Here is a 26,886-nt window from a genome sequence, read left to right as displayed (position 1 = left end):
AACTGCCATGTGTGAGGATATCACCGACGGCTCCAGAGGCCGCTTTGGAAGTTGCTGAAGCACTCGAGATCTTGCTGTGTTGCTCCCACCTAATGGAGAAGATAAAAAGTGCATTAGCAGATAGATAAGGAGCATCCGCATGTCCCAGACACCGCCAGGCTCACACTCAAGCAAGACATCCCTGCCTCAGCGGGGCTCTCATCGCGTAACTGTGCTGTCTGATAAGGGGCACTGGGATGCTGGGGCACGGTGGAGGCTTTGCTGTTCCTCTTCTCCCAGACCCGGCCCTTTCCCTGGCTCGAGGCAGCAGTGTGCTCATCTATCTGCACGCCGTGTTCTCGCCGTGTCTTTCTTTTCCAGGGCAGGACACGTCTTTATCTGCATCTAAGCAATTCAAAGCTGCTGGCATCCAGTCACCGTGATCTGGTTGCGGCTGTGAAAGAGGAACTTGGCACTGGGATAAATGGTGCCCCCCCGCTGCCATCTTCTCCATTCTCTCTGTTATCCCCAGGGGTGGCCAGGCTGCCGTGACAGCTCAAGAATCTCACACCTCCCGTTTTGCTCATTTACAGCTTCCACAACCCACATCGGCCCCGTGGAAAACATATGTGGAAATGGAGTAATGGGGGAACAGAGTACCTGGGGGGGGGGGGGGGGGCAGCAGGACTCATTTCTGCTATAAATCTGCCAGCTCGCCGTCACGAGAGGATGGCGGGGCACAGATCTGAGACAGGGGCACAAATCTTGGTCCTGTTCGAAGCTGTCATGCCAAAGCTTTTCCAGAACACAGCCCCAGCAGCGCACCCCGCTGCGGGCACGGGCAGCCCTCACCCCACACCCTCACAGCGCCGGGCGCCATGAGGCAGGTCCATGGCCCCGGGGGCGGGCAGGCGGGCACCCGGCCGCCCTCAGGCCGCTTCCAAGCCGCTCGTAGCCGCCCTGAGGCCGCCTCCCAGCCTCTCGCAGCCGATCCCGGGCGGCCCCAGCCCGGTGCGGCTCCTCCCGCAGGCTTGCGGTTGGCGGCGGCGGCCTCGGGGCGGGGCGGGCGCCAGCTTCGAACCGGCGGCGCGGCGCTGCCCGCCCGCCTCACAGCGCCCCGCTACCTCCATGGGGAACGCCGAGTCCGTCCTGCGCGGTGCCGCCGGCCCCGGTAAGTGCGGGGACGGCGCTGCCCTTCCCCTCAAGCCGCCTTCGTCCCCGTTGTCCCCTTCCCTTCCCGTGCTGTCCCCCCTCGCTGCCATCATCCCAACCCTTTCGCCCCCTCAGCCGCCCGCCTAGCCGCGCTGACAGGCTGAGGGGGTTTAGGGGGGAAGCGAACAAAAGGGTTGGCGTTGGGGTTTTGCGGGCGGGTGGCAGTTTTGAGGTGTTTTAACGTGGTTTTGTGCCTGGCCTCCGTGTTCCCCCCCCCAGCCGCCTGCTTGGTTGGCTGGGTTTGAAGGGAGCTGCTGGCGGAGCTCAGCCAACCCGCGCCAGGTGCCAAGGCTGTGACCTACAAATAAATAACGCGGGCTGGGGATGCCAAGGGAACGGGCAGCTCCCAGAGGCTGCCACCGCCACTGCTGCCACCCTCCCGTAACGGCTTTCCGCAAGGCCGGGCTTGTTTCTCCTCAGCCTCTCCTTGGCTTCGAGCCCTTGGCATCTCCGTGCCGCTTCCCAGATGCCCGGGAGCTGCCACAGGCCATCGGGATGAAGCGTTGCCCTTCCTCACGCCCCACGCTCGGTGGGAAGGTGAGGAACGCGATCAGATTTTCAGGTGGTTTGATAGGGTTTAATGGCTACTTTCAAAAAGTTGTCAGTGTTTGCTTTCGTTTTCTCTTCATCTGGGGGAAGAGCAAAGCGTCTTGTTGCTGGCAGTGTTCCCTAAACATGAGCAAGTCTCACTTGACACGGTCTGCATGCTGGGTGCTCCTGCCTCAGCGCCCTGCCAGGAGGTCGGGGACCCTCCGAGCTGTGCCAGGAGCCCCAAACCACGCTGCCCTCCTCTCTGGTGAGTGCCAAACACATCTGCAGAGATCCAGGTGATCTGCATTGAGTATGCTCACACTGATGCCAAATGCTGCCCAGTGCAGGAGAAAAAGGCACCCCGAGCAATGCAGGCTGTGATTTCGGGGTATTTCCTGCAGATTTAGGCACCTCGCTTCTGGAAATGGGTGAGTGCAGGCAGTGGGCAGAACAAGAGAAAAAAAAAAAGTGACTTTTGATCCTGGTTTCCTAGTCCTGTTGCTCACGTGTGTGGGGCAGTACTGAGTTCAGGTGTGTATGTACATTAAGGGAGGGCCTCTGCTGTTCTGCAGGGTGTTGCTGGCACCAGGGGATTAGGCGCTGATTGTGTTCCTGGGGACTGCGTGCCCGGGGTGTAATGTTCTGCCCTAGCTGGTTCCCTTGTTTCTTGTATTTCTTTCTCCTGGGAGCTGCTCCTGCTGTGTTTGTTTTTTGGGGTAGTCAGTCACCATTAGGCTTACATGTTTGCTATGTAATGGAAGATTGTTTCCAACCGATGCATAACCGTGCTTCCTAATGTCGGTTTTTGAAATCCAAACATCGAGGCTTTGATTATAAAGCCAGTTCTGCAACACAGTACCCGAGATAACATTTTTAAAGTTAATGTACTGTCAGGCAAGTCAGCCCTCGGTAATACATTATGTCAACAGCTACTGCTGCGCTCCCGTTTGCTCAACAGGGAAGACAAATAAATGCGTTAGCTGGCAGTTCCAGCGGTGGATAGCAGGGTTTGGACAGAGGTGGAATTAATTGTCAAGGACTGAGAAAGAAAGAACATATAAAAATCTCAGCCTGCTCTCAACCTGAAGTAATTTCTCCATTTGCACAATGTAGTCACAGAAAAATGTGCATGCTCCGAGCAGTGAGACGTGGAGCCTGGTGCATTGGTGGCAGTTCTTGGTTTGCTCTCTTCCATGTGCATTTCCCTTAAAAACTGGAGCTGTGGCTAAGGTACGAGGGAGCTGTATTTATAAATACTGCTGTGTGTGTCTCCGTACAGAGCAGCAGGGCAGGGGCTTGGGTACCGGGGTGAGCTGTGCAGGACGAGGCTGCCCCTGCTCCAGGAGAGCCTCGCTGACAGCAGGGCACCAGGCTGCGATCCCTCGCTAGAGGGCAGCCGGGATTAAAGAAGGCAGCTCTGCTCTGCGTAACCGGCCCAGGAAAAAAAAAAAAAAAAAAAAAAAGAGCTGAATAAATGCCAGGAAAAGGACACTGCCAAGCAGGTTGCTTAAGGGATTGAGCCTGGCCAAAAGGAGAGCAAATACCATCCTGCAGCTCGTCCCTAAGGGGAGGAAACCTCTCCTGGTAGCTGGGGAGGGCACATCTCAGAGTGGTTCTTGTTTCTTGTGTGTGCTTCTGCAGAAGGGGAAAGGCAAAGCTCCTTTCCCTTGGAGAACCAGGACAAGTTGTAGCAGTTGACAGCCTGTGACAGCTTAGCTGTGCTCATAGCGTGAGCGCTTGTTAAATCTGGACGGAGGTGTAACTCTTCTGTACCCTGAGTGTGGGTGCCTTTCACGTCACGGCAGGCTGACGCTTGCATGGGACTCTCTCAGATGGACGTGGCTGGGGGCTGATGCCAGGCTCAGACCTTTAGGTTGGGACCTGTACGGGGTGGTTGGATATCACAGCGTCTGGTCTAACTCCTGGAGAACAGTTTACAACAGACAGACAGGTCTCCAAGGAGTAATTACCTCTTGATCCAAAGAAGCATTCCTTTCAGGGAGAGTTTCTGGCTAGCCATGCCACCTGTCTTTTCTTTTTTCCTATTTTTTTTTGCGTGTCATATCTTCCTTCAGAGCAACTGCTGACCTGCAGCGTCCTCCAGGAGCAGCGTGCATCCTTGTGAGCAGTGGGAAGCCTCGCGGTGTGGCAGGAGCTCTGAGTTGTTTGCGTCTTGTGCAGCTCGACAATGTCAAAAGTCAGGGGAAGTTTTCTTTGCGTAATACAAATCCACTTATGTCTGCATTAAACAATCATTCCCTGACTGAACTCCGCTAATGGTCTGTGAGTGTAAAACTAGATTGCAGTGCTAGGGAGCATTACAAGTCAGCACAGTGCCCACAGGCCTCTGTGCCGAGCTTTTGGCTGCTGGTCTGAAAACTCTGCCCGCTGCCCTGCTTGTTGTCAGCACGTGTGTTCTGCCAGCGACCCAGTGCTGAGAAGCAAGAAGGTTGGTCACGGACAGGCTTCCTTTCCCTGCTCTGAAGCCAGGCAGCCCAGCCCGAAGGACGTACACAGCTCTCAGGTGGTGCCAGACCCCAGGAAAGCTCCCTGCTGGGGTCTGCTCTGCCCCACCGGGCTCAGCACTTGGCCTGAGTGGCTTGTGCAGGTGGTGAGAAGGAGTGAGGCTGCCTGAATGTCGTGGGTTTAAGCATACCGTTTGGCTGCTATCTTGCACTCACAGCTGGGAACTTAAGCACTCAGGTTTTGTCCTCGCTGCCGTGCCTCTTACTCCGAGTCGTTGTACCCAGCTGCTGAAATACTCCGTACCAGTTAAATCTCGTATGAGCTGTGTTCTCATACACTGCCTGTTGCATGTGGATTAACAGCAGTTACATTTCTCAGCTAACCTGCACACCTGAGGCTGCAGGTGGGCTCACTCAGCTGCAGGGCAATAGATCACTCTCTTCGTGTTCAGCATGGTTTACTTGAAGACACTTTGGTTCTGCGCTGTATCTTCTATTTTCTTATTAACAAACTGCTGCAGAGCTACATTTTAGCACTCGTACCATTGACTGTGCCGAGCGTGGCTCACTTAGCATCTTGGGACCTTGCTGTACGTGGTAGCCTGAGGTGTGTTTGTCCTGATAAATGAACAGTGGGTACGTAGATTTATCACAAAGGTAACGAGGGAGAGTGCGTGTTGTGTTTCCTCATCAGGGGACCGACTGATACTCTTGCTATTTCTCTGTGGCTCTGAAATGCAGGGTATGGGGGCTGCTCACCAGGTGGCTTCTTTTGGGTTGTTTTTGCCCCCTTCTCTTGTTCTTGAGCACTGTAGGATGACCCCTTCTCCTCCCAGCATGACTCTCAGTACAAATACGCTGCTGCATGCTGCATCTTTGGGCTGAACGCCTGCACAGTCCTCCCTCCACAAATACTTCTGATTTCTGGAGCTGCTTTTTTAGTAAAGTGAAAAAAGGAAAGGAACCTGAACTCTGTTTGCTTTACAAAACACAGACAAATGCGTTAGGGCCCAAACGAAATGACTAATTACAGCCTCGAGGAGGGATGGGAATGCTGCTGGTGTTGCGTTCCCATTAGGTCACCCTGGTACAGCCCTATCTGGGGCTCTTCACTCAGGGCAAGTGCCTTATCTTCTCTGCCGGCTGCTACAGATTCCTAAAAAGGAGCATCCGTGTGCCCTGATGAGAGAGGACTCCAGTTCTCAGAGGGTTTGGCATTCAAATAGCACAGTTATAAACGCCTGCTCTTGCCTTGAACTGGAACATAAATGTTTATTGCTTCTGCTACTCTCCTGATGTTTTTCCCGTTGATTTAGTGCTCAGAAAACCTCTCATTCCTGACTTCAGCGGGGTACCAGCCTGAAAGTCTGTTCAAGTTGCAGGCTTTTCCCATCAAGGGCAGGAACTGTGGTTTTGCCCTCAGTTTGTGGAGGTGAAGCTTCTCCCCCTCCATGCATCTCGTCCCTTCCAGAGATCGCTGCTGGCTCCTGGGGTGCAGGGTGACGTGGGGTGAGGGAGCAATGAGAAGCTTTGAGACCTAAAACGATGCTCAAATTCACCCAGCCCTCTATTGTCTCTATTTCAGGGTTCCCGATAAAGCTGAGGCTGGATTTGAAATAACATGCAATATTTCAGCAAGGAAAGGCAAGACAAAGAGCATTTAAATGCCCGGCTATTTAAAGCTGCCGTCCTTCCAGGGCTTGGCTCTCAGGCTCTGCTGCTTTTGTGTCATTGTGTCTGTGGAAAACACATACAAGAGGCTAATGAAATACAATGTGCACTTCACAGGACAAATTTAGAACACATGCAAAGGGCAGGTGTGGTCTGCGCTTGGGGTCGGGCGGGGGAGATTTTGGGCTGCTACGAAGTGTAATGCAAAAATAAATCCTGGAAACGGGCACTAGAAAAGCACTTAGACACTCTATATATGATACACTGCAAAACCTGCACAGCCCATTTCTGGGTGCTCGTTTTTGGGTCTGGAAGTTGAGGCATTGCCTTCTGCTCACGGCTCTGCTGTCTTGCTCTTTGACTTTGGATGAGTCTCCTCCACTTGGGGTATACCTCCTGTGCCCTTGGTGGTCCAGGGAGGCTGTGTGTATCCATAAAATGTTTTGATATCTATAAATAAGAGCACAAAGCCTCACAATATGTGCCCTGCTTGAAAGAAGTGACGAAACTGTCCCAGAGGCTGCTAGCCTGGAACATCTTTGTTCTGGCAATAGGACGAACGCAACAAAAGGACCTGCTAAAGGCTGTGCTGCAGGGACCTGGTTGTCTGAGGACAGGACGTGGGAGGAAGGCTGGAAATTCCCCAGGAAAAAAGGATAACACAAGGGAAGTGCTAAAATCACAGTTAGGAGGGTTGTGCTGTGCTGGTGGGAGAGGGGAGAACCCGTCTGAATATGGGACCTGCCTGAGCTGCGGGGTGGAGGGACAGCCTGAAAACTGGGCAGGATTTTGGGATCCTGAAGGAGCTTGTAAAAAATCTGAGGAGAGGGGGCAATGCTTTTTGTAAAGTGCGTGTGTATGTATTTAAAAAAGTTATAAGAGAATTTTAATGCTAAGAAAAATAGCTCTTAGGTGTCATTCAAGGTTAAACCCTAGGCTGGGATAGCCAGGGAGGCAGAGCAGGCATTGGGGCTTGGCTGAGTTACTGGGGGGAGGTCCGTGGTGCTGGTGTGCTCCCAGTAAGAGGGATGCTGGGGAAAGGAACGGGAATGAGGTCTCGGCATCGTTCAGTCCCTGTGGGTGCGGGACCAGCCTGAGCTCCGCTTTGGTTTGGCAGTGATGGGAGGGCACCCGGTCCCCTGCCCACCCTAAAAGAGTTTCTGGGATCCCAAACTCTCCTACAGACATCAGTGCTGCATTCAAGATCTTAAAAAGTCAAAAAATAAAAAATATCACAGTTATGGGTTTGTCCTGCTGTTGGGGTTATCTGAAGGGGGAATTAAGGCACGAGAGACCACAAGCTGTCTGTAGCAGTTCGTAATACCCGTTTGTGGAAGGAGAGCTGCTATTCCTCTTCTCCTGCTTGCAGCAATCCCCCAAAGCTTGAGGGAGTTGGGGAGTCCTGGCTGGGATCCCCGCTGCCTTCCTGGTGCTGAGGGGCATAAACCACGGGGTGTGTGTGTGAGCTGTGTCTGTGCCTCCTTTCTTCGCCGTTGTGATGCATTTTTGGCCCTGTTCAAGTAACCTGCGAGGATTTATCTATTTTTCACGTGTCAAAGGCATAATTTATTTTCTTTTAGAAATTCTCCACGCTGAATTAATTTGTTCTCTGTCAAACCTGTTTTGCTTTCTGCTTGTGCCTTCCAAGTGGGAGCACCCAGCTGCCGGGTGCTGCGTGCGCCTCTCCTCCTGCATGTGGCACTCGCGTGCCGAGAAACTCCAACCCTCAGCCTGCGGAGCCCTCCGGAGTCACAGCCACCCCACCGGCTGGATTTGGGATCCCAGCTCGGGGTCCCCGCTCTGCAAAGAGGTTTGGAGCAGCGGGACTCCCCACGCGAGCCATGCGTGGCCACAACGCCTTCCCCTGGGGCAGGGCTGCCAGGTCTACATGGGTTGAGTCGCAGTAAATCAAGGTTTGTGCCGTGAGCTGGAAGGGCAGGTTGGTTGGAGCCCCGGAGCTGCTCTGCCTTTTGTTTTAAGCTCTGTTTGTAATTTGCTGACTGCTCACGGGGCCGAGACAAGCCTCTTACATACAATAACCCAAATGTTTCCTGTCTGGGGCTGTGACCTGGGGTGCTGCCCGCTCCCTGTCCCCTGGGGATGCCATGGGGTTTTTGCAGCCACCACCAGCCCTGTGGGAGCAGCGGGTGCTGGAGGGGGCTGGGGAGCACCAGGAGCTCCTCTTCCCTCCCTCCTTTCATGCAAGCTGTGCTTTTGGGGGCTCTCCCCCTCCCCAGGTGTGTGTTTTTGGTGCTCCTTGCCCGTTCCCCCCTCCTGCGTGCCCCAAAGCCTGGGCTGGGAGCTGGGGGCGGCCAGGGCTCGCAGGAGGATGGGGAGGAGATGCAGGATCAGAGAAACAAGCAGCAGTTGTGCTGCATCGCCTCGTTCTATTTCTGTACCTAACCTTTTGCTTCTCGAAGCAATAATAATAATAATAAAAACCCTTCAGAAAATATTCCAGCCTGTTTCTTTGTGTGCTGGCTCTGAGCTGTGCCTCGTAAACCGGGGGCTTTTTGCGTAAACACAGCCCCGGCAGAGGGTTTTATCTGCCTCTCTGCTTCCAGTCAGCATCCCTGCTCCCCAGCAGCCTGTGCACAAAGGGGGGCACCGGGCTGCTCCTGATGGGGCTGGGGCTGCCCCCCTGGTCCCAGCCCCACCGAGGGACCGGGGCTGCTTGGTGTTGGATGCCTGGGGCCCGCTGGTCATTGTCTGGGCCATGGGAAAGCCCAGCTCGACTCCCCGGAGCCCCAGACTGAGGATGTGACAGCCAGGGTGGGACACTGAGAAAGCCCCTCGGGCCGAGCCTTTGGGGAAATACTTTCTCAGGCCCAGAACTATGCAGTTGGAGATGGTTATCTCCGGCTGCCCTCTGCGCTTCGGTCCCATGTCAGAGCTTGGGTGGCAGCAGAGCAGTGTCTGATCCCTGATTGCTGTGTCTCTGCGTCCTCAAAGCCTCCAGCCAAAGCTGACCCGAATCCAGGAGCTGCCGGAGATGGGGGGAATTTCCCGTCCGCCCCGCGGGCTGGGTCTGTGGGCTTCAGGGACTTTTTTTTTTTTTTTCCAGATAAAATGAACAAAAGTTCTGCGTCCCGTGACGGCCCTGATAAGCTGGAGGCTCCAGACATGGCACGGTACCGACGCCACATTGCAGGCCTTTGTTTACTTAAAAAAAATAACCCACTATCTTGATTATGGGAAAAAAAAAAAAAAAAGTCACCTAGTGCCAGAAGCGTGTTTGGTGCCAGTGGAAACCAAAAGTGACGCTTCCTTTCCCCCTCCACCCACATTTTCGTGTTTGCAGGCTGGGATGGAGGGGATGGAGCTTTCCCTAGGCACTGCTGCGGGGCCCCTTCCCGTGGACCAGAGCCCTCTGCAAAGCACCCCCTGTGCGCTGCTTCCTGGGATGGTGAAAGGAGCCCTGCTAAAAACCCAGGTGAAGTCATCCAGAAATTGTCACTGGAAGCCTTCGGAGGCTCTCCTAAGGGCAGTACTGACACGCTGTAGAAGCATTTATGAAAATCTCGTTATCAGCACCTTTTACAGCTCTGGATAGCCCTGCGATTTAGATAATTGGGCAGCCTGCTCCCTTTGCTCCTGCCTCGCCGCTGGCTGGCTGCTGGGCTCCGTACCGCGGTACCGGGCTGCGTCCCCCGGGCACCTTTCCTGCCCCATCCAGGAATGCCAGCACGGTGGTGGCGCTGACCTTCAAAAGCTCCAAAGCTTTCCCAGCAAAGATGCAGCTGGTGCAGAGAGTGGCAAATTTGGTGCCACCAGAGGTGAGTTGGGTGCCCAGGAGCCCGGGGAAGCCAGCAGGGGTGCAGGCAGCCTGGTGTTTGTGGCCGGGGCTGAGCGAGGGTTTCCAGCAGGAGCCCCGTGGGGCTGGCCTGCTGGGTGCTGTGTTTGTCGGGAGGATTCTTGCAGCACAATGCGCCTTTGTGCAATTACGCGGTGTCTTTTAAATCATTTCCTCTGACAAGTCTGTCCACGCCCAAACCAAAATAGCCGTGGTGAAAGGCCACAGAGATAAACACACAAAGGTTATCCTTCAATGCATCCTCTCCCCCCCAGTGCAGACACCTGCTCCTGTTGCTGTACAACACCTAGGAAGGCCGAGTTAAGATTGCCCAGTATAACCTTTGGCCATCACTGACTTTCAGACCCTTCATTCACAGCCTCAGCCTTTCTTGGAGAGGAGAAGGGGGGCGCTGGGACTCTGCCACCCCCTTGCTCTGCTCTTTTAAGGTGGGGGTTTTCCTTTCATCCCCATCTTTGAGGCCCTGTATCACTCCCAGCACTGGTCTCCATGGCTGTAATTGGGCCTGTGAGCATTATTCCATCACTAATTTGCTTTATTTCAGCCTGATTCATTTCCAGGTTGTCCTCTTACCTACTTTTGGGCAGGGGTCACGCCCAAGCTGCCCGTGCCCCTTCCTGGCTGGGTGTGGATCCTGTTGGGGGGTGAACAAATCCGATTTCTTTTCCCATTCTGTCAGCTTGGCAGGGCCGAGTTTTGCTCCTGGGGATTTTTCACAGCTTCCCTTTGGGAATATTTTGGGGAGGGGAGAGGGGATTTTAACCCCTCCTTACTCAGCCTGCTTTCTGTGTTGATAAACCCGTGAATCAGCATGGGGATCTGGTGCTCTGAGGTGAGAAAGCTGCTCTAAAGGATCTGCCTGTTGATTTCTCCCCCTCATTCACTCTTTAACTGATCTCCTTCCTTGCCATTTCCCACGACCGCTCGGTTTCTTTAGCAGCCTCTAATGAAGGGGCTCATCAAAGACCATCTGAAAATCCAAACGCGCTGACAGCCTGCCAGCCGCCTCTCCTGCACTGCCTTCTTTGCTCACCCATCCCCTTTCCTTGGTGAGAGCTGCTCTGGCTTTATGGCTTTAGCTCGTCTCTACTGCGAGCCCCAGACGGGAGAGCGCTCTGGTTTTAATTAGCATCTTAATTAGTGTATTGGGTAGCAGCACCACGCTAACTGACTTGTCATTCCTGGGTGCCCTTTTCAGGAGCGCTGTCGTCGTTCTCCTGCGGTGCTTCGCTCTTCTGCTTTTCACAACGTGCATCTTCTGCCAGCTCAGGGATATATTCCTCTGAAATTCAGCGTGAGCCGAGCAGGGTGACGTATCTCTGCGTCCAAACACCACCATGCTTCAGCTTCTCTTCTTCTTCTAGTTCCAGATATCACCTGATCATTAAATCCCAGAACTGCACCATGGTAGGAAAGGGAGAGCACAGGGACAGGAGAGCTGGATTGACATAAATAATTTAGTTTCTCTCTACCCTCCTTTTCTTCCTGAACTGCTGGAGGTGGAGGTGACCCACAGAGCCGTATGAAATTCTGCAAATAATCTCCTGGTTTGATTTTTTCAACTATCTGGCAGCTGTAATTTATGGTCGCACTCCGCTGGCGGCACTAAGATTGTTTTTTCTAGGTTTTCGTATCATTTTCTGCTAGAGTACAAGCAGGAAAAACAGATATTTTTGTCTGTTTACTTTTTTTTGTGCGATCCAAGCTCTGAATAGTGGATTTCCCCCCTGTGGGCTCTAATCAGGCTTCCCTCTGTGGCCACAGCAGGGGCCCTGCTGCCCGCGTTGTGCAGGGAGTTTGGGTGCTGAGGGGTTTGGAGGCACTGGCTGCTTCCTTGCCTCTGGTACTGGAACTGCTGGAGGGTCCGTGTCTGCCTGGCATGGTACCAATTTCTTCTCCTAAAGACATGAATATCCTGAAGGATATCCCTTCCTGAAGCAGGGCAGAGGCTCTCCCAGGTGGCTTCCCACCCACGGGGCTGCAAACGAGGGGCAGACCCCAGAAGTGGCTCCATCAGAGGAAGTACGTGGAGGTGAGGGAGCTCCAGCGAGCCCCTTTTCTGGTGACCCCATGTAATTTGCTCCCTCTGTAACCTCACCAGTCTCTACGCCATGGGGGCTTGTGCCTGAAAACCCTTCCCGTTGTATTCAGGCCCACGTTGCTCCCTCAGGGAGGCTCACCCACCTCCGCCTGACCTGTTGGTAGGCAAAAAATCAGAGTCCATACGACCAAGCCCTCCTGGCCAGCTGGTGGAGGGAAGGTCCCCGTGAATTATTGCCAGGACACAAGCTAGCAGGGCCCTGAGCAAGGGGCTCTGAGCTGACCCAGCCGGGCAGATGTGGTGTGTCAGCGGGGCGTTAACGCGTTGCTGGCAGGGGTTAGTGTTATCTCGGGGATTTACAGCCTGTGGGAATCAAACTGCCACTCATGCTCTGAACCTTTTGGGGAAAAAAGCTCCCCTGGCTTTTCGCTTGCAGTCTTGCTGGCGATCCAGCTGATGGGGAATGTCTTGGCTGCCGAGCCTGGAGTAGGGTGGGGGATCCAGGCAGAGCTTTCTTCGTGCATCTCTGCTTTAGTGACTCACTTGACACTTGCCTTCAGTCTTTAATTGTGACATTTTAACCTGAAGCTTTGCAGATGGAGAGCTGATACGAGCGGAGCGAGGTCACTGTGCTCGCTTGGTGTGAGCAGATCTAACCCGGGGGCTGATGTTCCTTGGCAGGCTTCTGCCCCTGCCCTTCCCCAGCTTTGGGCCTGATCCAGTTCCCAGTGAGAGCGATGGAAATACCAAGTCCCGGTGTGCTCCTTCAGACTAAGGTGCAGAGCAAGCCTGTTGATGGTGATGGTGGCCTTCAGGGAGGCTGTCTGCACTTCCACGGCCCCGTGTCCTCCAGCTCTTTGTGGGGATGCCATCAGCATTGCCGGTGTTTTCTAAAGCCTCTTGGAGACCTGCTGGGAAATTAAATGTGTTTGTGGTGTGTTGGCTGAGGGGGCTGTGAGCCCTCAGCCTGGCTTAAGGCAAGCCGTGATTTCATGCAGCTCTTCCTATTGCACTTCTGTGTCATGGAGTGGTTCCTCCTGACCCAAAGTTTTGGTAAAGAGAGAAGTGCCTGTGTGGTGAAACGGACGCCACAGCCATTTTCCAAGGTCCTGAGCTGTCTGAAAGATAGGGTGGGCAAAAAGGTGCTCGTGCAAAATTAACACCGGGCATTTTTGGCACTGAAATAGCTTTAAAAACCATCTCTATGGGAGTGGCGTTCTCGCTGCCGTCACCAAATCCACCGAGTGCAGGACAGGGCCCAGCATCTGATTCAATTCCTGATGAATCATTATTTCCACTACTTGTTTTTCATAATTGCTTTCGCTAATCCTCAGCTGCATTTGCATTTGCTCGGTGCTTGTGATCCTCTCTGCCTTCATCCATGGGTACAAGTCATGGAGCGTCAACATCCTGCTCGTGTCCCTCGCGTCCTTTGCTATGCTCGATGCTCGGTGGAGCTGTGAACGCAGGAGAGGAAGGTCTTTGTCTGGTGTCAGTGATCAAAGCAGCGCTGGGATGAGCGAGGCTACCGCAATTTGCACCAGCTGCAGAAATGCCCACAGGATATTTCATTCCTGCTGGCTGGAACAGCAGAAAGCTGGTAGGGAAAATGGACTCAATCCAAACATACCTGACGTGAGGAAGAGACAGCTGAGCCATTCTCTGCTCCTGTGTCTTGGTCTGTTTGGGGCTAGCAAGAAATCTTTCTGTCTTCCGTGCTTATTCCTGCAGAGAGGCAGGTGTGTTGCACGCTCTGTGTGTCCACACGGACATGGAGCATCCCGTTAAATTGTTGTGCCAGGAAAGATGCTTTCTGGCAGCAAATAGGGACGTACTTCTGGTGAAAAGGACTGCTGGATTAAATAAGGTTTAGGTGCCTAAGATGAGAATTTCCCTTGCATATAACCAGAACCAGAGTTCAGAGCTGTAATTTTTGCATTTTCCGGCGCTAATTCCGATCAGGAGCCTCGCAGGGGAAGGGATGGGAAGATGTGGGGTTTGTCTGCATTCGGCTGCATTAACCCCGTGGTGCTGTGTCAGAACAGAAAATGCTGCAGGAAAATAAAAGCACCCAAGTCAAAGCTTGTAACAATGAAAGGAAACGATCCTTTCTGGACTTGAGCTGAATTTGCAGAAAGTCCTTACCCCGGCGTGTGTCACGTATAATTGACCCCATTTTGAAGGGGTTAAGTAACTATTTCACTCAACTCTCCACAGAACAGGAGGAGAATGGGGGCCAGGAAAAATTATCAAATGGAAAAGGACGAGTTTTTTTTTTTTGGTTTGTTTTTCATTTAAGGAAGAAGCAGCTCCTTCCCAGCTTCTCGGAAGGAATCGCAAACAATGGAGGCGAACGTAAAACCCGAGGTGCAAAACCATCTCCTGCAATTAACTCTCCTGCAATTAACTCCCCTGTGTGGGCTGCTGGGCTCCCGCAGCCATCCGGCCCTGTGACCCTCTGCCAACTCGTGCTGGGCTCAGCGTTTCCCCTCCCTGCTCTGCTGCTACAGGCTCGTGTCCCCCTCGTTTCCATCTTTCCATCGAGGAGCAACGTTGCCAGTGGGCAAACGCTAATCCGTCCTGACAGCTCTGCCCATCTTCCTGCTTTGGTCTGGCATCCAGCAAACAGCTTGATTAAGGTCCCCGGGGCTCTATTAGTGCAGCTTGTTGCCTGCAAATTAATCAACAGGTTGCGTTGTTTAACTCTTTGCTGGGGCTGCTCGGGGAAGTGTCCTGCTCTGCTGCGGGCTTTGGATCGAGCCCTTTGATGCGGCTCCTCAAGGCAGAGCTGCAGAAATAGCCCCAGGTGGGGTCGCAGCCTTGATCTCTTGGGCAGGAGGGGAGGGGATCCCGTGGGCTCTGCAGGCTCTGATCAGGCTTCCAAGCTCTAATAGGAAATTTTGAAATCTGCTTGATTTTGTCTGCCCTTTACCCATCTTCTGTAAAATACCTGTTATTCGTGGGCAGCCAGGTGAAACTTTCACTTTGCTTAATTACCCCTAAGAAGCCAGATGTCCGCTGGGCTCCTCCGAAGTGGAAGTGCGGAGGGGAACGGGACCCTGCCAGCTCTGAGGCTTGTTCTGCCGGAGCTGCATCGGTGTTGGGTTTTGTGGTGTTCCTTTCCACGCTTTGGTCTTCTTTAACAGTTTGGTCTGTGCTGTGTTTCCCAGGGTTAAAGGGAAAGGGGAAGAAAAAACCCACCGCAACCACCAACAAAAATTAAAAATCCCCCAAAACACCAAACCCATGTAGGCACTGTGCTCTACACCCCAGCTTTGGTAATAAGCAGAAATTCCCAGCTCCTCAGCTCTGATTTTCCATTTCTGTGGATGTCCTCACACCTCCCCGCTGCTGCCCTGCTCTGTGCTCTGCTTGGGGATGAGCAGTGTGCGCTGGGGGCTTTGCCAGCCCCCTGCCTTCAGCAGCTGGCCAACATCGGCTTTCTGGAGGGTGCAAAAACGGTCACAACTTGATCGTTTTCATGCCTATCTTAACAGGAGCTGTCAGGGCATCTCAGTCCTTGGTTTGACTTCTCTGTGTCCAGGTGAGAGCAGTTTTGTCTCTGTGCACCAAGGGGATGAGTGACCCAGAGAGCTGAAGCGGAGTGCAGTGAGGATCCGAGGGTGATGTTCAGCCCTCGACCTCTGCCATGAGCTCCTTGCTGGCCTCTCCGTGAGCCCTGGTGCTGGTGCTCTGGTGATGGGAGCTCTTGCCAGCCCTCTGCCTGGGGTCACAGACGGTCTGTGCACTTCCACGGTGGGGCTTTTCCTCCTGCTGCCGCCTTCTCCACCTGTCACTGCCTGGGGACCTTTCTAGGTCTTGGGAGAACAAGCACAGACACGGCTTTGTACGCCTTTTGCAATGCACTTACCATTAACGCACTCTTTTGTGGAGGTTCTTTGGGCTGGACAGAAGGAAAAGAGGTCTTTCTGAAGGGAGATTTTAAACCAAATGACTTCTGTTCATGTAGTCTTGAGGGTCTAGGGGGTGTTGGTGGGAATATGGAGAGAACAGGTACCAGGGGACAGAGCACTGCCAGTCCTCTGGGACAGCCCCGTGTGAACGGGCGAGGTGGGACAGCCCCAGACATAGCCTGAGATGACTTCACGAGCTGCTGAAGTTTTTAAATGCATGTCATCTTTTTTTTTTTTTTTTTCTTTTTTCCCTTTAATTTAAATTTCCTCTGACATTTCATAGGCTTCATCGCTCGACGTGAAGCCAAAATCCATGCGAGTGTGTGCAGTAGGATTGTTTTTAAATTTTATTTTAAATACAGATGTCTGGAATAACTTTTTTGCACACACTGTAGGAGTGTAAAGGTTTCCAAGCAACATCGTTTCATGCTGTTTGCATTAGAGAATGTAAAACAGGGTTCCTTTTTTTAAAAGTCTCTGCAGTGCAGGCATAATTACAGGATCCCATTATGCAGCATTGTGTCTACGGTGAAGCCTGCCTTAATGGAATATTCTGCCTTGTGCTCAAGTCTTACCTGCTTTTTACCGAGACACTTAAGGACTTAATTAGCGTCATTATAGGCTGCCACCCCCTCCCTCAGCCCTGTGCGTGAAGGGATAATGATCTGCCCAAGCCAGCGCGTTGGCTTCCCATGGCTAGCAGCGGAGGGAGTGTTTCATAGCTCGCTGCCGCTATCTCGGAGCGAACATGGAGGAGGAGGGGGGGGAAGAAATGAAAGCGTTTCCTCGGAGCAATAAATACACGTTGTGTTTACTTGGCTGATCGGAGCCATTGAGCTGGGATGGCGTTTGTCACGGGGAGATGCCTGAGGAGTTCCCCTGCGTAATGCCTCGTCACCGGCTGCCCCGCGTTCCCCTACCCTCAGCCCTCGGCTCCCCAAAAGAGCCCTGGGGACGCGGCAGGAGCTGTAGGTGCTGGGTGGCACCGAGGGAACAGGCTGGAGGGGCTGGGGATGGTGGGCAAGGGGACACCTCGGTGGGGACGGCACCAAAAGGGGCTGGGGGTGCAGAGAGGGTCTGGGTGCAGAGCCGCCAGCAGCTGCCCGGGGCCGTGCACGAGGTGCCGGGGGTTTCATTTCACCCCTAAAGCTTCTCTGGTGAGCAACGCTTGCGCTGAGCTGCCCGGCGGAGTTTTATAAACGTCTGGGGGCTTTCTTGCAGTTTACGAGCTGAAGTGTTGGCTTTCGTACCTGAGAAGGGGCCAGAGGAGGTTTTATGGCTGGTTAGGTAAGTGCTCTGGCATGCTGCGCTGGGGGCTCTCGCCGTCCCTAACGAGGTGCACGCGCATCCAGCGGGGCCGTAGCTGGGAGGTTTTCCTGCAGGTGTTCAGCTCCCTGCCCCCTGCGTCCCTCCTGCCCATCCTGCACTGGGTGTCATCTCCTTCGTGCCCCCAAGGCAGTGATCTCCCAGCAAGTTTTCTTTGGAGCTTTTCTCGCATCTTGCAGAGGAAAATTTCACCAGCCTCTTCCCTTTGCCTGTCCCTGCAGTGGGAAGGGGCTCTATGAGCACGGTTAGGGGACGGGAGCTGCCCTTTTGGGGCCTGGCACACCTCTGCCTGCAGCGCTGCCTCCAGAGGAGCTCCTGGAAGACTCATGGCCCCATATCCTGTGCCACGTAAAAACAAGAAAGGAGGAGCTGTGGTGCTGATGGATTTCCTTTATTTCCTTTGTTTTGGGGTCCCGAACGTTGCCTGCTTGCTCTCTCACCTCAGCCTGTCCAAGCTCCGCTGCCCTTTGTGCTCTCTGGTGACATGGCCGAGGGTCCTGGGCAGCGTTTGCCCCATTTTGCTTCCCAAACACTGCAGATGGTGCCAGGTGAGGTTTTGTAGGACCGTGTCCTCGGCCCTACGCTCTGTGTATTTCAGACGAGCCTGGGAGGGGGGTCCGGGCTGGATCCTTGTTTGTTCTTGCAGGGATTGATGCAGGCTTCAGAGTCCTCATCCATCCATCTTCCATATGGAGATTAAAAGTTTTGGCTGAACACTGCTAAATGTGCCGTCATCTATCACAGCGGAGGCGGGATTGTGTCAAGGAAAAATAATCCACCATCAGGCTCAAAAGGAGGAGGGAAAAAAAAAAAAAAAGGGAAGAACTGAGACTTGCAGTGAAATGCATTGCTTTCAAAAACCCAACTCGCTCTTTGCCAAGTCATTGTTTGGTTTGAGACTCGTTTGACATGAAGGCAGCCTTTAAAGGTTACTTTTATCCCTCTTTAATGAGCGATAGGAACGAGCCTCGCCTGCTGCGGGGCAGAGGCCAGGGGACGGGACCGCGTGCGGGGCTGCTGCGCCTCGGTGCGGCTGCGCGGGCTGTGCCGCCGGCTGCCGGGCTGCCAAGTCCTGCAGCCAGCAGCTTTCAGCAAGAAAAATGAAAGAGGATCATTGAAGTACATCTCTCCCCGTGCCGTGCCGCGGTGGAAATTAGAGATGCTGCAGCGTGTGGGGGAGAGAGAGCGCACGCTGCTGTGTCTGTTTTTCTGGAGCATTGCGCTTTGTGGGGTTTGCACCCCGGGGGGCTGGTTTTCTGAATGCATCCCGAGCTGGGTGCTGAGCTCCCGAGAGATGGGTCCTGCTCGGTGCTGCTGGAAACCCAACCCCGGCAGCGAGTGCAGCGTCCTTCAGCATCCATGCAGCAACGTGGTGGTGTGAGCTGACGGGCTCAGTGGTGCTGCTGGGGTCCTGCTGGGTGTGCGGGGAGGGGAGGGGGTCACCAGCTGCTGAACTTCCGCCTTGGGGAGTTTAGACCCTCACACGTCCCAGCACCAGCTCACAGCACCCTGGACCTTGGACCGAGAGCCCTGGAACATCAGATCCGTCCCTGGTGCTGGTGTCGCTGTCGTCATCACTCAGGTGGGGTAGGGGAGAGTAAAACGTGGTGCAAGGCAGCGGAGGGACTTCAAAGTGGCCACTGTACCCAAACTGCTGGCCCTGGGGCTGCACAACGGCAGCAGGGAGGTGTTTGCCCTCCTTACAGGTATTTTTCCCCGTTCAGATCAGCTCTGCCTTCCTTACAGGGCTCGTTTGTACGAGGGGAGCGAGGGCTGCGATGGCTTTGCCATTTGTTGGATGCAGAAGGGAGCTTCCCAGCGCAGCAGGAGCTCCGGCACCCGAATTGCTCGGCACAGGCAGGACGTGGTGGCCGGGACGAGGGGCTGGCGGACACGGAGCTGTGAGCCTGGGGGAAAATCCCTGCTCAGCAGAGCCGAGGATGCTGCTGCTCCACAGACGTGTCAGCGGGCCCCTGGGGGGCAGCGGGCAGCGGAGAACAACTTTCCTATGGGAAAGTAAGGACTTGTTCCATTTTTAACCCTTGCTAATTGAGTCCAGGGTGAAGCGTGACCCCAGGTTACATAGTTGTAATGCCTTCCCCGCGCGCTGGGCCCTCAGGAGGGGGAAGAGCAGCAGTTTGCTGCTTTTGGCCCCGCTCCCTGAAGGAGAGGATTTTTTAGCAGCTGGAAATAAGGAGAACGGAGAGGCAGGAAGCGGACGTCTCCTTAACGGCCAGCGGAGGATTAAGGACACGTCCTGCAGGGACGTGGGGACGCCTTGGCAGGGGTCTCGCCGCCCACTGGAGGTGCAGTGAACTTCCCATGCCCGGCACCCTGCAAAGCTTTACGGATGGAGCCAGCCCACGGGCATGGAAACAACGCCAATGTCACGGGTGGTGGGAGCCAGCGGGGAGCCCCTCGGTGCCACCACCGACCGTCCCAGGGCCTGGGGAGGGGACCCTGGGCCGTGGGGTCTCCTCTCCCCGCCTGCTGTTTGCGGGAGGCTTCAGGATCTGGGGTTACGCCACGGCAGCAGTCACAGGTCACTCGTCTGAGCCTTGGCATGAAAAATAGATGGCTGGAGCCTGGAGGAGGCTTGTGGTGTCATCGCTGTTCTGCTTGGTTATGAAACCTGAAATTGCTGTTGGCTCTAGGTGCTTCTGCCCCACCACCCACCCGTTTAATCTTTTCAACCTTACGATTATTAACCGTGCCATGCTGGATGGTCGGGCTGGTGGCTTTGGGAGAGCTGCCCCTTGGTAACCTCCCTTGCCATGAGAGCCTCAGCGGATCATTCCTCCCGAATGAGGACAAGCATGGATGTGAGTGCAGGGAGGAAAAAGACAAGGGGGTTATCAGGAGTCAGCAGCTGCTTCAGACTCCCTTCTTCCACTGTCCTTGTACTGAATTCCCCGTTTGTCTGCAGAGACTTCGAGGAAAAAGGGGCAGGGTAGACAAGACAAGATGTTTTACTGCTAAACATTTCCAGACCTCCACGGGCCACCAGGAAGGAGCAGCCCAGCTCCTGGTGAGGCTCCAGATGCTGTGTTTGGGAACGGGTGTCCCACGGGACACGGCTGGCTGCGAGCAGCCTGCAAGGTGCCTTCCCCTTCTGTCTATGGGGAACGCTTCTTATAGGGGCCTCGTCCCCCCAAATGGCATGAGATCTGTCTCTGGGGCTGGGCTGGGAACACGGGGTGGGCAGGAGGGAAGGGTGAGGAGTCGATGGAAAACCCCGAGGTCCTCAGCTCTGTGCAGCGGCCTCCAGGCTGGACGCAGCTCAGATGGGCGAGGACGGGACGAGAAGCACACAGGTTTGGCCGTGCTCCTGCTCTGTGGGCAGCTGAGCAGGCGTTTCCTCGGAGGTTTTGCCATCGCTGGAGACCCTCACCAAACGTGTGCCATCGCTGCACGGTGATGCTGCCAGCGTGGGCCACGTCGCACGGTACTGAGCTTCCCCAAAATCAAGGGGATGTCCCTTTCCTTCGTAAGGACAAAGGGCTCTCTGGATCCCTTCCAGGTCGCGGTGCTTTGGTGAGGAACAAGAAACGCTCGGTTAACCAACCCTCCTCCCCTCTCCTCCCCGTAAACAGGAGACACTGAGCAATTCACTCGCTCACCTCTTCCGCCTCTCGGAAATCCTGGAAATAAATGTTTTGCTTCGAGTCCCAAAACAATTAAAAAAGGGGATTTCTGCTTTCTCGCTGGCTGTATCTCTTCCCACCTCCTTGATTAATCTTGGAGGCAGATGCTGGTCGTTAGCCGCGCAGCTCAGGATCTGCAGCCTGCTGCCAGGACCTGACCGGTGCGTCTCGGAGCAACAAAAGCAGCTGAAACATCTGGCCAGGGGGAAAAAAATAACCCTGCCGAGCTTCCTGCCAGCTTGGCTGGGAGGGAGGAAGGGACAGGCGGGTGGAGAGGGTGCAAACGAGGTTCTGGTCAGGGTGGAAAAAATGTGATCTGGATTCTCCATAACAAACTCGCCCGCTGTGCTGCCTCGGGTTTGTGCAGTGCCTGCAAGTCCAAACCTCCCGGTCCCCGAGGACGACGAGGGGCAGTTTGCAGAGGGGCAGCTGGGTGGGGACGTCCTCCCCAAATCCTCTGGGGAGGTGTCGGTGAGGGGCCCTGCTGTTGTAGCTGATTGCCTGCTGCTGAATGGGGGGAAAAAAAGGTGGTGTCAGCTGGAGGCTGTCAGCTGGGGGGGAACGGGGCCGTGCCACGCCGTGCTGCTGTCCCCACGGAGGGTGTCACTGCTCAGTTAGCTGCTCTCGCTGTGTGGCTGCTCGGGGAAGGGACAGAGGATGCTCCACGTCACCCTCCTGCACAGGGGAGTGGGGACAGGTAGCGGGTGGTGCCAGGAGCCAGGCAGCTGCTGGGACAGCAGCATGGTGGGCTTGGAAAGGTTGCTGTGGAAGTGATGCTCGTTTTATCCAGAGATTTCTTTTTGGTCTTTGTCTGAGGGAGTTTGCATCTGCCCTAAGCTTCGCTGGGCAGAAAGGGGCAGTTCCTGTAGGACCAGCGAGGAGCCTGCCTGGTGTTGTGCTTCGGCTGCCGTGTGGCCCTGCACTGGGCGTTTGAGACGTTGTATTGCAGGATCCCAACTACGTGCAGAAAGGTTTTGTGGAAAAGACGCTCACCCCAGAGGCAGAGGGCTGGATTTCAAAGGCAGCTTCCAAGAGGAGAGCGTGAGCATCCTCACAGCCAGGGTAGCAACGGGAAGCTCCTCTCTATGCCCACCAAAGGCAAACATCGTTATAAAAAAAGGAAAAAAAAACACACATCACGGGCAGTTAGAGACCTTGCTCGTGACCACAAGCAAATCAGTGTGGAGATTCAGAGGGCAGCCCTTTCCCGGCAGGCAGCTCCACGCTCAGGGTCCACGTGTGCTGCCCACCCCAGGCTGGGACGAGGATGAAAGCCCGGCCGGCTGGGCTGCCGAAAGCTTCCTTCCTGACGCTGGGAAGGACATCGGCTCTTCCTCGGGGTGAATCACGCTCCCGGGGCCCGGCAGCTAATCCCGCCGGCTGTGCCTGGCCCTGATAAGCTATCCGGCCACCCCTGATTAGTTTGCAGCGACTTCATTAGAAAAATAACGTTAGGAGCAATTGGGAGTCAATTATGTTTGATGTGACTAATGTTCTTAATAATTATCGCTTTTGTTAGCCTGCCTAAGGCAGCAAGATCCTCCCGTTAATAGATGTTGCTAATTTGGACCCACGCTGCACCAACTTCCACCAGTGGATTTCAGAGCCTCTCCCCAAGCTGCACTCTAGTTTGTATTTACTGCGGATCACCATTTTATTTAAAGGTAATTATCTCGAGCTGTAAGTTTCCATGGTGTCCTATAAACATCGAGGAAGCTTTGCAGACTGCGTTATTTTTACAACGTGTCAGGCAAAGAAACCCAGGATAACGGCTTGGGAATGCTGGAAGACGTAGGACTGGAAATGAGAACTGGCAGATGAAGGAGCTGGCAGAGCGAACCCCTCTCTGTGCAGGAGGCAGGTATCGTGCTGCTTGTGGAGGGAGGAAAGAGTCAGAAGAATCACGAATTACTTGCCCACAGACACAGGGCGGCTTTCATGGCTACACATGGGACCTGGGGATTCCTCCCTGTGCTCCAGTGTGAGATGATTTAGCACAAGGAGTTTTTGCAGAAATGCAAAGCGGCTCAGGGACCATTAAGGCAGTAGGCTGGAGGTGGAGGAAAATCCTGTGATCAAAGCTTTTGTTGCATTTCCTCTCATTTTTCCTCCTTTTTTTTTTTCCCCTTCATGAGCAGCTGCACCAGGGAAACGCAGGCCATCGCCTCGTGATGCTGAGCGGAGCAACCGGGCTCGTGGAGCTGCTTGCTGGCAAGTGGGCTTCTCTGGTGTGCGCTGCCCCTTGCATCCCCGGGCACTGCCGGGCAGGTTGGTTTGAACACAAGCCCACGAGAGCAAGGTTTAAAAACAGATGGAGGGCTGCAGGCGATCGCTGCAGCTTGGGCGCGTGCTCGAGCAACCTGTGTGCACAGCTCGGGCGTGCAGTTGTGTTAACACAGCTCCCTGCCTGCCAGCGGCTGTTTGTTTGGATACGGCGCTGTGGTCTGCGCGGGTGTGTGCAAAGCTTATTTTCATTCCTGGGGAAAAAAAATAGCCCCCGAAACTGGAATGTATCGGACAGAAGGAGCAGGAGGAGGCCGGTGGCTGTCTGAGCACAGCACCAGGGGCTCCGATTGTTGTGTTTGGCTTCGATGGAGAGTCCCGGTGTGAATGTTGGGGCCGCAATTAATCCCCAGCTGGTTTGGCTTCCTCCTTGGGTGGAGGAACAATACCCGCCTGTGCTGCAGGGGAGGTCACCCAGTGGCCCCAACCTGCACTGGGGGCTTGCTGGAGGTAGGGGTGGCCCAAAGGGACCCACCTCGCCTAAATGCTTTGGGATGTGAGGCCAACAGACGGTCAGGGATTCCCCCTACCCCACCCCATTTTCTTTTTGTTAGCAGCCCAGTTCTGTCTGTGCATTGTGTTAGTACAAAAGCATCACACATTATCTTAATTTTATCTTAGTCTACACCCTAAGCACTTACGTTAGCTACCCGCTGGCCCCAAACATTAATAAAATTCTTGATCTTGCAGCAGGAGGATGTGGTGCCGGGGGGTTTCACGTTCGGTCCAAGGCATTGATCAGGTTTGTGGAGCTGAACTGGTTCTGGACAGCTGACAGCAAACCTCCTGCGTCCTTTGCACTGCAGCTGATTTGCCGTGTCTCTGCTCGGGTCACTCAACTTCCTGCTCTTGCTGCAGTTCTCCACCCCAAATTAGCACGATATTAATTTATTTCTCAGCTTTGATTATGAGTACAACTGTAATGGAAATGTTAATTTACACCGAGTACTTCATAGAGTGGAATTTGGGAAAATGCTCTGAAGTTTTCCATCTGGTTATCAGATAGTGACTGCAGAAAAAACACACCAAAACCCCCAGACCTCTACTGGACATAAACTAACCGGGCTCGTAACAATGGGTACTGAGAACAGAAGTGGCTCGCAGTCAGTTTACGTTCTGTGTGATTATTTATGGGTATTTCGGACCGTCTGGTGAGCAGCATTATGAACTCTGCAATTAGCTACAGGGCAAAAGCCACCGCGGGACGTGTTAAGGTGGTGCTTCTGGTGTCGGGGTTGTGCCCTGCAGCAGCCCTGGCTCTGCTGGTGGGGCTGGGCTGGGCATTGCCCTTTCAGCAACTGCGCTTGCAAAGGAACAAAGAAAAATCCCTTTGTGTTTATTTATTTGCCTTTGTTTTGTTTGCTAAATGCTTTCCTGCTGAGGATGGGAAGCTTGCAGCAGCCCTCGGGGAGCGTGCCTGGCACTGCGGGCGGCGGAGCGTGACGCTTCGGCTCTGAGCAAACACCCGGGCAGGTTTTCAGGTGGGGATGTTGACACCCAGTGAGCACTTCAGACACGTCCCTTGTGCTCTCCTTGCAGTTATCTGCTGTCAGAAAGTGTCCACTGGGCACCTTGCTCAGGGGTCCCTACTGCTTTTACTGGCCAGCCCTTTTACAGCAGGGGAGGAGGGATGCTCGTTGTTATGGGACTGCCCCTTCGCTGCCTTCTGCTTCCAGCGTGAACTCAGACAGACCACTTATTCCCTCTCCACGTTGATTTCCCACCTCAGAAATGGCAATGAGGCAGTTTCCAGCTTTCTGCACTTAGATTCAGAGATCAGCAGCCCCTTAGATGTCTTAGACAAAGCGCGGGTGAAACGTCTCTCATCTTCCCCTGCGTCCAAATGGCTCCTCAGTGCTGGCTGGTCCTCAGCATGGGACTGAGGTGACAAGGTTTTAGGGAGGTGGTGTGGTGGCAGCAAGGTGGGATGAGGGTTGTGAGCTGGTCAGAGCGGATTTTGGAGAGGGCAGTTGTGTAGGATCCCTCCTGGCTGTGCCCTCGCCACTGCCCTGGACACGGGAGCACAGGGCAGCTCAGCCTCGCCTTTTCTTAAGAAAAAACAAAAAAAAAGTTTGCTGAAAAGTATTTGGTTGGGTGCAGATGTTTTGTGTCTCTCATCCATCGAGGTCAGTTGGAGTTCTGCCAACGCGAATGACGTGCGTGGAGAGGAGGCCAAAATCCTCCCGCGGATGAGCGCGGTGGGACTCGGCCGTGCACGCCGCAGGACGGTAGCTTGGCTTCGCTGCATCGCCGAGCAAACGGGGCCAGGGGCTGCCTGAAGCTCGCCTGGTGGCATCGGGGTGGGTTGAGAGCAAGGAGGTCCCATCTAGCACCGCTGCTGCCCATGCACCGTTTCCCCTGGGAACCCATGAGCCCCTTGTCTCCTCTCCCTTGGGGCATCTCGCTGCGATGCTGGTCTTCGGACCCTGTCTGTGTGATGCCCTTTGCTCTATTTATAGAGAATTTAATAAGATATCAATTAAAGAAATGAAAACAAACTGAAGACGTCTGCCAGTGGAAAAACTCGGAGTGAGGCGAAGTTATTGGTAGCTGTTGTTTAGGAGCTTGTCAGCTCTTCTGATAAATGGTCCCGGTCGCCGTGGGATGCTGGAGCTGGGGCAGCTGCTGGCAGCCCCCCCGTGGGACCGGCGCTGGCTGCACCTCCCTGCTCCTACCAGGGAGGGATGCTGATGAGAAGTGGGCTTGAGGGAGCCCCTCTTGGTAAAGAACTCGCTGGATGGATGCTGCTAATTAGCTCTGGTGATTTAATGTTTTCCTGTTTGCATCCAGCGAGTTTGGGGGTTATGGGATTTACGGTCCTGTGGGGAGGATGTGAGCTGGCACGGAGAAAGGAGATTTCTGTTCCTTCGGTGCTTTGCGACCCCCTTTCCTCTAGAAAACTCCAGCTGTGGGAAGACCAGGAAATCAGAGCTTGCTTTCTGAGCGAGTTAGCGTCTGTCTTTCCAAAATCTGCTTCTCTGCCTGTTTTGCTGCACCCTCAGCATCGCTTTGGCTCGCTGCCCCGCACCTCTGCTGTGTCAGCACCGGGAGAGCCTCTCTCTATAACCAGGGACCATCCCAAGCAGCCTGCGGCCTCGGGGGCTGCTCGGGGTCTCTGCTGCGTTCAGCTGGCCTCTGGGTTCAAGAAGGAGGAGGTGAACATATGGAAATTCTCTGGGACAGCATCTCCTCTGCTGACCCTATTGGCACCACGCTGCCCGGGTGCCACCAGCATCTCTGTGCCCTTCTTTCAGAGTTACCTGAAAGTAAATTATTTCTGTTCAGGAGCTGGAGCTCCTCCTGCTTTGTGTTCCCAACCTGGTGACCTTATCCCTTGCTCGGTGTTATCTCTTGGGAGGCTGTTGTGATGTACAGAGCAAGGACTTCATGATCTTTGCCCGGATGAAGTCCTAACCCCTATTGTCCGTACCGTTACCGTCACCTCTTTCTGATCTTTTCTGCTCTGCTCCTTGTCTGCTGCCGTGCCCACCTCTGCTCCAGCTGCCTGGGGCTGCTTTGGGCAGGTGCTGCCTGCTCTGCCTGCCCACCTGAGAAGTTACCGTGCAGAGCAAACCATCTCCTCCAGCCTCATTAACACCACGGGGGACAGATCTGCATATGCATGGCCCCTGGGCCCCGTTGGATATGGTTTGATCAATTGAGGGCAAGAGGAAGGAAAGTGCTGAGTCCAGGGAATTCAATAGGGGCTGTTAAAAAAAGATCTGTCCAAAAACACAAACATGATCTCATGCAACATAGGCGTTGTGATCTGGGAACTACAAAGGGCTGATTCTTTGTGTCTGGGCGAACAAAGGAACAGAAATAGCAACCCAGAAATATTAGTTCATTGTCAAAGCGATCCTCGCTCCCTGGCCATATGATTTATATGGAGCAGAAACCAGGGCAGCTCCGCTCCCTGCTTTACGTAACTGAAGAAGTGAAAGGACCAGCGAAAATCTTTGTGCTGGGCTTAGCTCTGGGTGCTCCTGGAGCATCAGAGAAAAAG

At 54.3% G+C, this 26,886-nt stretch overlaps 1 protein-coding gene across 1 annotated transcript in view; it reads left to right on the top strand.

Annotated features, from left to right (window-relative positions):
• Positions 1-1,107: 1,107 nt before the first annotated feature.
• The window catches only part of NEURL1B (neuralized E3 ubiquitin protein ligase 1B), a gene marked incomplete at its 5' end in the record, with an annotated part of 117,338 nt that continues 91,559 nt past the window's right edge, over positions 1,108-26,886 (top strand). Inside the window, one exon of the mRNA XM_082771947.1 lies at positions 1,108-1,150. Coding sequence (XP_082628073.1) covers positions 1,108-1,150 — 43 coding nt within the window. The remainder of the gene's footprint in view (positions 1,151-26,886) is intronic.

This window comes from Aythya marila (assembly GCF_965140915.1).
Source record: "Aythya marila genome assembly, chromosome: 14".
NCBI lineage: Eukaryota > Metazoa > Chordata > Aves > Anseriformes > Anatidae > Aythya > Aythya marila.
This window is presented reverse-complemented; position numbering and strand designations above follow the sequence as displayed.